At 41.9% G+C, this 14,992-nt stretch overlaps 1 protein-coding gene across 1 annotated transcript in view; it reads left to right on the top strand.

Moving 5' to 3' along the window:
* The window catches only part of CELSR1 (cadherin EGF LAG seven-pass G-type receptor 1), a 190,872-nt gene extending 188,497 nt beyond the window's left edge, over positions 1-2,375 (top strand). Inside the window, exons 34-35 of the mRNA XM_056846844.1 lie at positions 446-710; positions 2,303-2,375. Of these exons, the coding sequence (XP_056702822.1) occupies positions 446-710; positions 2,303-2,327 (290 nt within the window). The 3' untranslated portion in view covers positions 2,328-2,375. The remainder of the gene's footprint in view (positions 1-445; positions 711-2,302) is intronic.
* Positions 2,376-14,992: the final 12,617 nt, after the last annotated feature.

Below are 14,992 nucleotides of genomic sequence, written 5' to 3'. Positions count from 1 at the left end.
CCCTGGGAAACGTGGAGCTGGACTTGTCCATGAAAGGAGCTGTGATGGCTGCAGCTCCCTGTTGTGTGTAAACTCACTGGCAAGGGCAAGTTTGCTTTTGCCTGGTGTCTCAGTAGTCCTCAAAGCACTTAGCAGAAGGACTTTGTTGGATTCTTCAGAGTGTGGGTGACTTGCTCAGCTTTGTTTTTATCCTTCGAACCTCATTACTATAATTTGTATCCAAAAGTGGAGAAGGATCAGACTTGGGTCCTAACATTGTTCACGTTTAGACTGCTTCATCCTGTAGGTGGAATAACATCCTGGTGAGTATCAGCCATCTTCTGAGAACTACAGAAATTACAAAGCTGAACTTTACTAAAAAGGCATGAAGAATAGCCTTGTTAATAAATATGGGTTTGGCCACTTAAAAAAAAAATCTCATTGCTTCCTTTCCCCCCCACCTTAGGCATACTGAAAAATAAAGTCACCTACCCTCCTCCATTAGTAGACAAAAACATGAAGAATCGGCTACGGGAAAAACTGTCAGATTATAATCAAACCACTCTCTCGTCCAAAACAACTTCCATTGGGACAAACAACGGAGTCCGCTGCACGTCAGATTCCGGGGTCACAATCAAAAACCCAAGACGAGACCAGCCTCCTGAGCAAATCAATGGATTGGCCATGAGTGTCCATGTTGGGACAGTAACGGCAGATACCTCTGATTCTGAGTGAGTGCCTGCTGGCTACCCCTCCCCAGTTTCTCATGTTTGCTGTTCTTCCCTAGTTTGTGCGGACTTAGCACTTTTAATCCTCTCTATAAGTAACTGCAGCTCGAAAGTACCTTAGTGCCACTTCATTGCTGCAGCACTGACCTCACTTTGTTGCAGTTAACCTGTGCAAGTGTTAGGCCTGCCCCACTTGCAGCATTACTGGAAAAATTCCAAATTGAGGGAGAGAAGTATGTAAGGTACAAATGCTGACAGGGAAGAGTGTCAGGAGGTAGAAGAGTGGTCATTGAGGAGGCAGAGGTTGGCTTCCACCCAGGATCCTGGTTCATTTTTATTTTAAAAATCCATGGGGACTAAATCTAGCTTGAGCCAGTCATCCCAAACATAAGGATAGCTGACTGTCCCTGATTGTAACCTACAGGTAGGCTTTGTTTGTTTTTAAGATAGTGACCAGGACTGTTTCCACACATGAATTTTTCCCTGGATGGAACACAACTTTCCCCTGCTTTTCTGGGGAGCTTCCAAAAGGCATTGCGCTCTATATAAGTTTGACTCACGGGGTGCCTGGGACTTTCCTCTTTAATACAGAGCAAAGAAAAAACCACCTTTGCTCTAAATTAAAGGGGAAATAGTGCAGGGGGTGCAGGAAGAGCCTCTGTGTGAAGCCTCTGCCACAGCCAATCTATGGAGGGGGTGGAACTTAGCACCTCTTTCAAAATGTCAGCGATAAGATGCAGCACCCCCACCACCACCCTTTTAAGATCTTTTAACAGGACTTTTTTCTTCTTTAACAGCTGTGCTGTGACTCAGCTGTTTGAGAAAGTGAAGGTGGCCATGCCGGAGAGAGGCCAGGCAAGATTCTTGCCCACTCTTTGCTTTTGCTCAGATGTGACAAACAGGAAAGGGCTGTAGAAGGGCAGTTTATCCCATCCATGTTGGTGCAGCCCACAATTAGAAAATTAGCCAAGAATAATTTATCTGTGCTTTTGTGGGGAGGAGGGAGGGTCTTCAACAAAATGTTTGAATTACATTCCAAATATAATGTGAAAGCTCCTCACGGCTCCTGTGCAGCTGAAGTTAGTCATAAGTAAGGATTCAGTTGCATATAGATGTGGTGGGGAGGTTAAAATAATCCCTGCCACAACCCTAATCCAGTTTAAAACCCATCCAGGACTACTTTGAAAGACAATTAAAAACATCTGAAGAGCCATTCGCTGGTATCCACCATGTCATCTAGTTGAGCCTAATGGAGGAAATCAGTAATAGCTCAGTTAAGGCCAACTGCTATCCTTAGCACTTAGTCAACAACTAACTTTAACTGGGTTGGAACCAAAATCCTTCCCCTATTCTAGCCAAATACTTAATGACCATTTCGGTACTTGAATGTCAATCCCGTTCATGGTCCACCAGTACTTTTCAGCACTTTACTGACCTTTACACTGCAACAAAGATGAGCCTTTTTGTAGGAAACTTCACCTGTAAAAGCATGGCTGTTCCCCTGCATGATCATGTACTAAAATGACCAAGACAGTTTTGCTTAGAATTTTCGGCCTCTAACCCTCAGTTGCATGGTTACTTCTTCTCACGAACAGAGGCAGTAATGAAACTTCAATTTGAATCATCAGGAAATTGTGACAGCCGTTGCACCTTGGAACTCCTCCGCTGAGACGCCGCTTGCTTGGGACCTCTCAATTTTGGCATATTTTCTTTGCTGTGTCATGAGGATGCCAAGGATGTCGCATCTGGGGCAAGTTTCTCATCATGGCATACTTGCAATGCTCCCAGTTTAACTGGGAGGAGCGTGATAGATTGACTTACAGCACACTCAAGTGCCTGCCTGCCTGCCTGCGTAAATTGTGCCAAAACATGCAGGGACAATGAGGAGGACACACTACAGGACAAGATTCCTGTCTGGAAAAGTGGACAGAGCCATAGCAGTGCTGCAAGGGCTGCGGAGTAGGCCAGTCCATACTAATGAGTGACTTGTTCTTGGCGTCCCGTCAGCAAACCCATCCAAAAGATAGGTCGGGGTTTCGTTCGGATGACACCGGGATCGCTGAACTCAGGAGAAAGGAGTCGTCACACCAAGTGCCCTTTTAATTCCTTTGCCAGCTTCAGCACCAACTTGTGGTGGACGTTTTGTCTTAAAATACCATCATTTTGATATAAATATATGTAAATATATATATATATAGCTGTAGATAATTTTATATATTTTGTATGGTGATTCTAAAAAAAGAAAGGCTTTTGTTTTGTACATTTCACATACCGGTTTTTAAAAATTTGATAGCAAGAGAGCAATTGTGAAAGAGCTTTGATATTTTTTATATTAAAAAAGGAATAGCACAAATGTACTTGAACTTGGCATATGGGAGAATGAGAAGAAACAAAAGGCATAATCAATATCTGCATGAAACTTAGCCCTGTACATCACTTACTTGGTTATCTTAAGGAGAGAGATACCCTTCTAAGTTCATTGAAGTCACTCTGCTTAGGAAGTCGTTTTAGAAGAGCCTACTGAGTGACTTTAGGCATCGACATTCATAAGCAGATATGTTCTGAAATTGTGTGAAATATCTGAAGGATATTTTAATGTTTTTAGCCTCAGCCCAAACAGCCAAACAAAAATCTGTGGGTGATTTCTAAGACAAATCAGGCCTTTTCCATTCTTGATCTGCATAAAAATGTTTTCTTTGTGCTATGGAGTTCTCATCCTGTCTACCTGGATTTTGAAATTATTCTTATTATAATTAATTATTTTACACTGGCATTTAATTTTCAAAGTAAAACTTGTGTAACTATGGATGCTGGTTGCCACTAGTTTTCACTTCCATCTTTCCTGCCAACCAACACAATTATTTTCAGTGGGCATTCAGCTTCTTTCTTTCTTTCTTTCTTTCTTTCTTTCTTTCTTTCTTTCTTTCTTTCTTTCTTTCTTTCTTTCTCTTTTTTTCTTGCAAAGCAGAGTAAAAAAAAGTCTATGCTTCAGTTAAATTCCTCAATGGTTTAGCAGCCATTCACAGAGAGTTTTCAATTAAATGAAATCTTTCTCTTTCAAGGCAAACACAAAAGTTTGAACCAAATAACTGGCAATGTCTATTAGCCTTCTCTTTCTGAGCTGTTTATAAAGTAGGCTTGGGAAATGTAAATATTTACTTCTGCAGAGGATGCCTTTTGGTTTGACTATGAGTCCTTCAGCTTCTGGGCCTAGTCCATTGGGTATTTCACCTATGCAAGCCCCTTTGGTATGAAGTTATGCTAAGGCACATATGAATAGCATAAATTCAGCAAAACGTAAGCTAGGATTTTTCCTAGCTATAAGCTCATTGGGCGCCATTATCCTTTTAGATTTGTGCCTTTGCCCCCCACACATAAAATCTGCAATATGAGGATAATGTTTCTGGCCTACCTTATATTATTAGTCTGTGGATTGCTGAGATTTAATTTTTTCCATCAGGGAAAGGCACCACAGAAAGGAACCACTATGAGTGGAGCAGATCTGTGGGACCCAAGCCATTATTTTGAACACTGATAAAAATGCTGCATTAATAATGTCTGCTTTTGAAAAAGCCCCTCTAACTCAATACTTTTCACCTCCAGAGAGTGATTTGATCCCACTGGTTGTATTGAAATAGGTGGGAATAGGACACCCTCCTCTCAAATCCTCATACTTTTTCTTGTCAGTGGTTGGAAGTGGGCTACATAATCCCTCCTCCCACCCCAAAGCCTAGCTACTAACAATTCCTTTGCAACATCACAATTTTTGTGAGGAACTTCAACACCCCTCTGTGGAAATACTTCAAGAATGGTAGCCATATCAGCTCAATGCAACAAAAATAAACAGGAATCTTTATCTAGAGCCCTCTCCACCAAAAGATGAGTTTTCACAGGACTTACAAATTAGGGAAGGGGCCGTGACTCAGTGGCAGAGCATCTGCTTGGCATGCAGAAGGTCCCAGCTTCATTCCTCGGCATCTCCAGTTGAAGGGACTAGGCAAGTAGGTGATGTGAAAGACCTCTGCCCGAGACCCTGGAGAGCTGCTGCTGGTCTGAGTAGACAATACTGACTTTGATAGACCAAGGGTCTGATTCAGTAGAAGGCAAGGCAGCTTCATGTATTCACAAACTAGAATGATTCAAGCAAGTTCCTAAAGATCATTTTGGAGGACCTTCACTAAAGTTCAGTACGTTGGCATAATAACAGCCAACTCTGGCCCATTGATTCTCTTCTGTTTTGGAGCTACGTCCAAGCGAAATTCCCTACGGATCATGTTTTATTGCTTGTGAAACACTGTTTGGTATCAGTCCTTTCCAGGGTAGGTTAAACAGCATATACTTGGTGTGTAGTATTAGTTGAAATGACAGAACTATTGTCTCTTCTTTCTGGTGTCTGAGTGTGAGTGCCAAACAACACGTTATACAGCCATGGGTCCATCTGTGGGGGGCTGTTTCAGCACTTGAAAAAGCCTGGGCAAGAAACAAGGTCGCCTGGTGCTGCTGCAGCATGCACCTGATTAGGGCCCTCACAACAATTTTTACATGGCTTAACTTTCCTCTAAAATGGAGTCGCAGCTGTGAGTTGAACCCGTGGCTGCCATAATGTGTAGTTTGGCTCTGAGAATAAGCAGGTTCAGACCAAATGTGATTCAGGAGTTTTGCTACAGCAAATGAAGTAAAAACTAACAGTAAGCTTCCTCTCTTAGACTGCACGGGTTTGAAAAATGTTCTCAAGTAGAGTTGCCTGATTTTAAATTAAGCTGCTTCCAGTCATGATTTAAATAACCAAGAAAAAGGGCCAGTGTAAATCTCTGATACAAATCACATTTCAACTAATTCATGTAATTACAGATCACACAGGCATACTTTTTGCTTGATGTAACCATTAATACATATTTGTTGGGAATTAAATACAATAAAGCCTTTGTATTACACTCAGGAGTATAATCTGAAACCTCTGGTCATGCAGTGCCTTTTTTGCACTACAGAATTTGCATTTGTTGAGGAAGAAATTGTAAAATTAACGGGGGGAGTTGTTTGGTTCTCTCTATACACACCCAGTGATTGTTAAGCAAGACCACCATCCTGAAGACTTAAGAGCCCCAAATTTCTCGAAAGCAGTGACCGATGCAATTGCAGTATATGGAAGATCACGTGGGTTTGTTCAGTCTAACAATTCATAATTTGTACAATAATAAATACAGTATTACATCATATTTATATTGAATCTCAGAAGTCACATATTCTTGTAACTGATTCATTATTTTTAATAGCAAACCAGGCTTCAGCCAAATAACACTGTTTTAAGTCACACTTATTTCCATTACAATGTTACATTTGTACTTAAATCACTGTCTTCAAAGTTAGTGGAACTTAAATGTGTTTATCTTTGAGCACAATCCAACCAACGGACTCCACATTAATAAATTACATGCAGATATCATTGTAAACATTTTAAAAATGAAAATGTAATGTAATTGATCTTTTTAACAAAATCAAATATTTTTAACATTTTAAAAGTTTTTTTTTTTTTTACCAGAAAGCCTTTTAGATGAGAGAGAGAAAGAGTCAGGCTCTTTAAAAAATTTTGCTTTCGTGCTGTGTGAATTTTGATGTAAAAATGTTTTTGAATGTGTAATTATCTACCTAGCACACTCAGTTGTGTGCATGATGCTGTTGCAACTGTTTTACATTTGTGTGTATATTTTGCCCCAGTAAGATGTAGTTTTTGATCAGAACTGTTACTGCAAGAGCGTCAGCTGTGCTAACCACAGAAGGAGAAAAAGAACCTATTTTTTTGCAATTTTTTGAAAAGTGTATGGCAGAATAGACATTGGAGGATTTTTTTTAACAAATGTGTATTTATTAATGTGCAAAACACTGGAATTGAAGCACAGAGGAGAGGAGAACTTAACAATAAATTAAGGTTTTGAATTTGTATTTCTGCTTTGACCATTATTTCCATAAAGAGATGATGCTTGGGATAAACAATATTTCTCAAGTAGGGCTCCCTGCCTTTAGTGAGTGTCTTTTTTTGACTAGTGTGGTGAGAGGGGGGGATGTGGCATGTGGATCAGCTCAGCTAAGCAATCTTTGTCATGCCTTTCCACCTGTATTCCAGCTTGGTGGAATGCTAGGAGGCATGGCCGGCCATGGCAGAGATGTGTGTGTGGGAGGGGGAGGTTTCCCCCAAGTTCACTACAACATTATTAAGGGAGCCTGAGCCCTCAAATCTGGAGGAACATTAACATTGGTATTTAATTTTAACAATTGTGTCTGGCTCCTGGCAGAATGAGAAATTTAAAGCAGTTTTGAAACGATTGATAATGTTAACAACATTACAAGTCCTCGTGTTGGCATCCTGGGAGGTGTTCCCAGGGCATTCTGGAGGCGGAGCTGCCGACAGGAAAAATTGAAGGCAGCAGGAGAAGAGGAAGATCCTACATGAGATGGATTGACGCTATAAAGGAAGCCACGGACCTCAGTTTGCAAGACCTGAGCAAGGCTGTTAACAATAGGACATTTTGGAGGACGTGATGTGTTGTATTTTGATGTTTGTGTGTAAATAAATAGGGTCACCTTGGGTCAGAAACAACTTGTCAGCACTTAACACAGAAAAGTAAAGGCCTAGTTGCTGGCACTGTAAATTACAAGACACGTCTCTTAAACTTATGCTTTAGGCCTGTCCAGTTATTCAGTCTTTTTTTTTTTTTTTTTTGAGGAAGTAATTGCTCATATCAGTTTTGTATTAGAATATTCATTGGTTTTTGAGGATGATCATGAACTTTTAAACTATTTTTCTTTCCCTTTTTACTAAAAGAAAACCAGCGTGGTGTAGTGGAAAAGAGCGGTGGTTTGGAGTGGTAGACTCTTATCTGGAGAACCAAGTTTGATTCCCCACTCCTCCACATGAGTGGCGGAGGCTAATTTGGTGAACATGATTTGTTTCCCCACTCCTACACATGAAGCCAGCTGGGTGACCTTGGGCAAGTCACTCCCTCTCAGCTTCACCTACCTCACGGTGTCTGTTATGGGGAGGGGAAGGGAAGCTGATTGTAAGCCGGTTTGAGTCTCCCTTAAGTGGTAGAGAAAGTAGGCATATAAAAACCAACTCTTCTTCTTCTTCCTAGAGACTAACTGATGGTCAATGAAAATGGACCTCTCATGTCCTTATTGTTGCTAAAAGACTTGTATTATAACACTGCAGTTATAATTGCCTACCTCCAGTAATCCAAATGGACTTTACAAATGTTATCAACAATTGCACATATGGCATTTAGACAATTGTGCATGGATGTTTTTAGATGCTTGGAAACCTTTTATATATAGACGCATATCTGTGGATATATATATTCTGTTTGAGGTATTTTAAAAATTTTAAAAATTGTTTTAAAAAGATGGTACTAGTGACATATCTCATTCTCCACCCCCACACACAGACCCCTGGGTATCCCTTCTATTACATCCCCTGTTCAAAAGACTAGTTCTGTTTCTTTTATTAATGAGGATTCTGCAGCACATTTGATATAGAATATCAATTTGAATTTTTTTGCATGTAAACCAAAGTTAAACTCAAGTTAAAAGAACCGTTTCCTCTGACATTGGCTGCACACACATCAGTATAGAGTTTGGCAACCCCAGCGGCCCTTGCTTAAATCCTCCAGCTCTGTGCAGAGTAGATCTCAGTTTCTTAGAATAAGCGATGAAGAGTTGCTAAGCAGCCAAGCACTTAGCTCTTATTGGCACCTTCTCTGACAGAAAGCTCATCCTAGACTTGGAGAAGCCATCTGCTCAAGTGACACTGAGCTTGTCCCATGGCTCTTCTCTCCTCTTTCTGGCCAGCCCTTAGTGGACATGGTCAAAAGCCAAGGAGGTGGCCGATTATAAACATGGGGGGAGGGCATTCTGTTCCTCCCTTTCCAGCAGGATCAAAATGTTATGTTGCCATTTGGTTCCCAATGAGTGCTTCGTGATACAACCCTTGTGCCCTGGTGAGTGACAAGTATTCTACAGCATCCCATTCCCTCTTTCTCAGACAAGAATTAAAATGCAGTGAGTGGGTTGTGTAAGCTGCAGACAAAATTGATAATGGAAATGGTAGAGCAGAAAAATCATCCCGGCTGCAGACATTTGCATAGGGGTCTCCTGTATGTTGGCATTCACCCTGGTAAGAAACCTTTCCTAGATGGTCTGTTTAGAAAGCAGAATGTATGATGGCAGTGATTGTCATGATCTGGAATGCTAACTTTCTCACTCTCAAGGAAAAGAATATTCTTTAACACCCAGGCAAGAGGGATGCATGGGGAGAAAGTTTGTTTCCACTGTTTCACCAGCTGATTTTTAGACCTAGATTGCTCTGACTATATTCTGAAAGAACTTGTTTTAAATATTGCTAGTAGAAGATAATTCCCTCCCCAGGTGTTTGTCTGACCCAGACACAGTCCTGTTTCATTTAGTTGAATTTACTAGAGAAGTTACCATCATGCTGATCTTAAAAGTGAATCCACATATTATGTTAATTGCATTGGGAAAAACATGTGTGCAATCAGTAGCATCAGTAATCATGTGGTAAAGCACAGATTGCAATCTCTGGCATATAATCGTTATCTGGAGCCAAGTTGGAGCATGATAAGAAGCATGAGTGATATAAGCCAGCTTGAAAGTACTTAAAATCTGGCACTGTTGATGCCACTGTATCATCATGGAATAGATTTTACCATCCAATTCTAATACTGTCCCTTTTATTTCTATGGGATTTTCTGCTGTGGTTAGGATGAGTACCTTGGTTGATATTCTAAGACTGGGTCAGCCAATTACAAGCTTTCTCCTTAACTCTCACGTAATATTTACTTTTTTGTTTGCATTCTGTGCACAAACCAGCCCAGTGGCAGAAAAACTGGGCTGAAAGAGTATTCTGAATTCTTCAGCAATCTGCCTTCTGGGCACCCAGGAGTCATAGAATGCAGGGTTTTCCCAGTCTTAATAAGCAGCAGGGGCATCAACAACTTCCTATTAACGGCATTCTGTTAATTATTGTCAAACTACACACATGTATCAACATGCTATCAAACTACACACATGTATCAACATTTGCTTTAATTGGTTAATTAGAAAGCAATGTAATAAACTGGCAAAGAAAATTACCTTTAATTGCTCCAGAAAGAATAACCTGGGGAATGATCCAATAGGATTTTTGCCACCCACTTAATTCAGCAAGGACTCCAGTCTCAAAACATGAACCTGAAAAATTTGCTAGTCATAAAACGACCAACATTAAGAAGCCAGATTAAGGTTCATAATTATAGTGATCATTGTATCTTGGGAGTTCAATCAATAATAAGTTAAACAAAAACAGTTTGGACAATTTCGTCATCCATTCTCTGCTGTTAGAATCCAGATGAATTTCAGCCAGTACTGCCTACAATTTCAGAAATATATGACAAAGATTGCTTTTGCAAATGTTAACAAAACCCTATACCTTTTTAAAAAAAACTTAAAGATATGCTGTTTTGCAGAAATACAACACATAGTGGGGAGTTGTTTGTCATAATTATGAAAATGGAATTGTTGAAATATATATATTTGTAGGCTCCAGTGCATGAGAAGATCACCATCTTCTCCAGGATATTGCTGTGAGTGAGAGCTTGAGATCAGTTCTGGCTCTAGATCAGTACGAAAGTGAGACACAGTAAAGAATTAACACCAGTAGGGGCTTTGAAATAGAATAGCATTAAGAAAAGTCTTTGCACTAATTTGTCTGAACCTGTCTAAATATTTTTTGTTAATTCAGATGAATTGCCTACAACTGGGGAGGGGGAAAATGTGTAATCAAGAGCAAATTTAAACCTAAAAGAATAACCCTCTCCCCCAATTCAACAATCCTATCAAACATGGATGCAATATACAGGTTTTGATTTCTTGCACATAGAGCAGGGAAAATATGGAGGACCCGCAAGAAACTTGCAGGGAAGGTCATTCCATCCCCTTAGGTTCAAACCCTCTCTCCCCTTCTCTAACAATCTTCCTCCTTTCTCGCCTCTCCCCTTCTGTTAATCTACTCCCCTATTTATCCCCCTCCCCTTCTGTCAATTTACCCACTCTCTCTTTTGCCCCCCTTCTCTGTCAATCTTTCCTTTCTCTATCAATCTATTTCTCCCCCTCCTTTCTCTGACAATCCCTTCCTCTCCTTCTTGTCAATATCCACTCTCTCTTTCTCCCACCCATTTACCTTGATTTTCTCTTGCTGTTGGGGGGCCCCACAAGACTTGCAGTGGGGGGAATCCCATCCTTCCCCCACTGTCACTGAATCCGGCACAGCTCCAGGCCTCAGCAGCTGCCTCTGGGCCCGGCTACAGCAGCTGTTGTGCCTGGGAAATGTTTGGGGCCTAGAGTGGCTTCTGGATACCCTTATTGGGTCTGGAGCAGCTCCTAGACTCAGCCACCACCACGGTCAGGCATGGAGTGGTTCCTAGACACCCTCACTGCCAGTTCTGCAGAAGGATGGTAAGTACGTTCTCTGTGCTTGCACATACGTTGATCTTTTATTTTGGGAGGAATTTAAACCGGCCAGTGTGACCTTAGGCAGATGATGAGAGGGAGGGCATCTTGGCCATCTTCTGGTCACTAGGGGTGTTTGGAGGGGGGGGAGATAGTTGTGAATTTCCTGCATTGTGCAGGGGGTGGGACTTGATGGCCCTGGTGGTCCCTTCCAACTCTATGATTCTATTCTATGATTTTTTTAAAAAGATTTATATTCTGCAAACCTGGTTTGTTTTTGTTCTGAATCTGTTTAGTGTCAGTGTGGCCCCAATCCATGGATATCCGCAGATGGGGGGTGTACTATTAGATATATAGATATTCCCAGAAGAGCAGCTTGGACTCTTGGAGCTAAACCAGGCAGATAATAATTTCTCAAGAAAGCAGAAGTGGCCAAAGGTTCCCCATGAACTTAGTCCAAGAACTGCCAAAGCATAAAGTAGGGCATAAAAAGGGCCACTCAACTACACTAGAGAGGCCAGCTTAGTGGATAACAAGAAGCAACATGGAAATCCTGACTGTTCGGCAACCATGCCATGAAGCTTGCTGGATAACTCTGAGCCAGTCGCCCTCTCAATCAAACCTACCTCACAGAGTTGTTGTCAGGATGGTGGGGAACCCCATACATCACCCAAAACTTGTTGGAGGAAGGGCACGAGATGGGACTATGCCATCAATCATTTGCATTTTTGTTCGCGTGCACTGCCCTTGTAAACCACATCCCTCAGTATTGTTTGGCTCCACTGTTGTTTCGCATGCTATCAAAAGTCTTCAAGGCATAGTAAAATAGATCTTCTGTTGCAAACTTATAGGATGCGACCATACAGGCTGCAGAGAACGGTGGGGGATTGTTGAAAAGAATCAGCCCTTCTATCCATGATACAAGGTCCAGACCTCAGGGAGGCTCACAATTTATCCATCCTCCAGTCCTTTCAGGGGCGACTGTTTTGAGGTGGGAACCACCTACCGAATGGAAGCCCTACTGGGCAATGGCTTTACCGCTTTCCTGAGACAGGATGAGTGCCACATAGGAGAATGGTGCTCAGCAGAGCCGCAGGTGGCATATCAAAGACCCACATGTGGCTTGCAAGCCACTGAGTACCACTGAGCCAGCACACGCATGAGAATTCAGAATTTGCAGTTCAGGTCTGAATCAGCTTAAGTCTATGTGATGAGCTTCCAGAAAGGCCAATAAGAGTCAATAAAAGCTGACATGTTTTTGAGAACCTGTTTAGCCCTTGTCGGCATGTATCGTAAATAAACATATAAAGTTGTCTTGGCTGGATTGTTGTTTTTAACATTTTCACATTTAACTTGGGCTTGGGGGGAATTCAATGTTTACTTGATGGGCAGCAGTGAATGGATGGTTGAGAACCTATGTAGTCCCTTCACTGTGATTTCAATTTATATCCCACCTCAAAGGCTGGGACCACTGACCCACCCCACTGAAATTAGTTCTCTTTCTTATAGCTCTGATTAAAATATTCCCATTTATAATCCATGACCATGGGTGGCTGTAATTTTGGCTACCATCCAGTAATGCTAAAACACACCAATGCACCCTCCCTCCTTAAGCCTTACACTAACATTTGCAAAGACAGATAATAGTTAATGCCGAAGGCTTCCTAGAACACATTGTGCTTTGCCTTAACATAAGCACAGCTGTCCTCCCATTGAGCCTCCACATCAGAAGTATCTTCACAAGCATTCTTCTGTAAGCAAGATAATACCCTGAAACTGTACTGGAAGCTTTAAAGCATTAATACATAAGCGAGAGACCTCAGTAAAATCTAGAAGTTACTGAAGACAGGGACAGCTCCTGCACAGCTTGAAAATAAAACTCAGCTTCAGAGAAGGGAGCAGAATGAAACAGTCTCCCACAGAGGCCAACAGGGTGGCTTCCATTGTAGGTGGATTCAGCACTAAGGGTTTTTTGACCTCCACCATGGCTGCCTGCAAGACCCTGAATGTGACAGTACATGACCCCCTGGACAATCAATTAATCAATGGACAGGCTCTTTGACACCAGTATTTTTGGGTCAGATGACCCTTTGTCAGCTAGTTGACTCTTGCATCAACCAGGCTACCTGGGTTGCACTGGAATTCTGACAAGGCAGGGCAAATTCACCATGGCTGGGTGCTCCAGCCTATCTGGAAGCACAGTAGATGGGCTCAAAAATCTCCTCCATGAAGGGTGAGTGGTCCATCACCTCAGGTGTTAAAAAGTGTGCAAGAGCAAGTGAGCAACCTTTTTTGCATTCTCTGCTTTCAGTGTGGGAACGTAGATGTAAGATCAGTCGTTGCAGTAAAGGAAATTCCCATGTTACTGGTGTCATTTTTAGCAACACTGGAACTTGCTTTCATTAGGTAGCCTTGGGCAGATTACTTACGTGTCAGGTTTCCACTGCTCTTTCATTGCCATGAGATCACCTGAGAGGCATCTTTTCCAGGATCCTTTCTACTGGTTTTGAACTCTCAAGGTCAGCCATGTATTGCATTCAAATAAATATGTGCCCTGCCTCCAGGTTTGCTAAGAAGCAAGGGAGAGAACCTGCTCCCAAACTGTGATGTTCCTGCTCTCGAGCCAGGTGTGATTCCTTTACGGGAAAATACTGTGTAAACCAGGCCACTGTTACATATTAACTTAGGCCATTCAAAATTCAGGAACATTGTAACTGACAGAGATTTTCTAATCTCTCCTGAACTGGGAAAGGCGCGGGGGGGATAGAGGCTTTATTGAAGTCTTGCGCTGATAGAGCTTTGTGCTCACAACAGATGCTTCTTACAGTAAAGATGGTCACATAGTTTTGCTTCTGTTGAAACCACTTGCTATGAAAAAAACACACACACACCTGTAAAATCAACTTAGGTGGTCTTCATATAAGAACAGCTTGTTCTGACTTGATGTTCATACATTGCTCAGAGCCTCCTCTGCCCATTTTATATGTGTGGGTCACATAAACAGGAGCTGTACATTAACGTGGGCCTTTCCCAGAGGTTCTCGAAAGATTCTGGCTTTTCATTAAAGTTCTTTACATTTTAAAGCACGGTTGCAGGAAACATCAGGCTCACATAATGCAAACAATTCAGTGATCACATTTTGTCTTATCCAGATAAAGCACTGCACAACTACAAAAAAAAAAAAAAAAAAAAGGAAAAGGAAGTCTTTCATGGTTGGAGAGATTCACTGCTGAAGGGGACACATAAAGGGACATTTGGCCATTCTACAGTCTATGGGATATTATGAAACCAGTGAATGGGGGAAGGGCTGAAAACACGGCCAAACACAGCAGCCTCCCTGAGAGCCACACCCACCCTGCCTCACTTCCTCCCTCTCGCCCCTCCAATTTGTGAACCACATCCTCCCTCTTCTATTCATATCAGAACATTCCCCAGAGTTTAAAGAGAAGCTTGCGGCATGGGGTGTGGAAAGGGAGGAGGCTAATGTTCAGAGGGACAAAAGTGGGAGGAGACCCACTGAATACATCCAAGACGTTCCACACACTCGTGGCAAGCTCCAAAGAACTTTGACAGTGTAGGCCTGTAAGCCCAAGAAGGCAAGACTTGGGCAGCTCGTAAAGGAGACCTCCTTACATCGATGTGGGGGAGGGGAGCAACAAACTGTTTTTGAGAGAAGAGCATTTCAAGAATTTGACATGCAACAAGGGGAATCAGCTGGGTTGTTATTTTTTTGTAGTCAAAACTCCTACAAAACTAGAGAAAGCTCCTCGCGTGACTCGAAGTCGTTC

The sequence above is a fragment of the Euleptes europaea genome, chromosome 3 (assembly GCF_029931775.1).
Source record: "Euleptes europaea isolate rEulEur1 chromosome 3, rEulEur1.hap1, whole genome shotgun sequence".
In the NCBI taxonomy this organism is placed as follows: Eukaryota; Metazoa; Chordata; class Lepidosauria; order Squamata; family Sphaerodactylidae; genus Euleptes; species Euleptes europaea.
The sequence above is the reverse complement of the archived record's forward strand: the minus strand, read 5'-3'. Positions and strand labels throughout refer to the sequence as shown.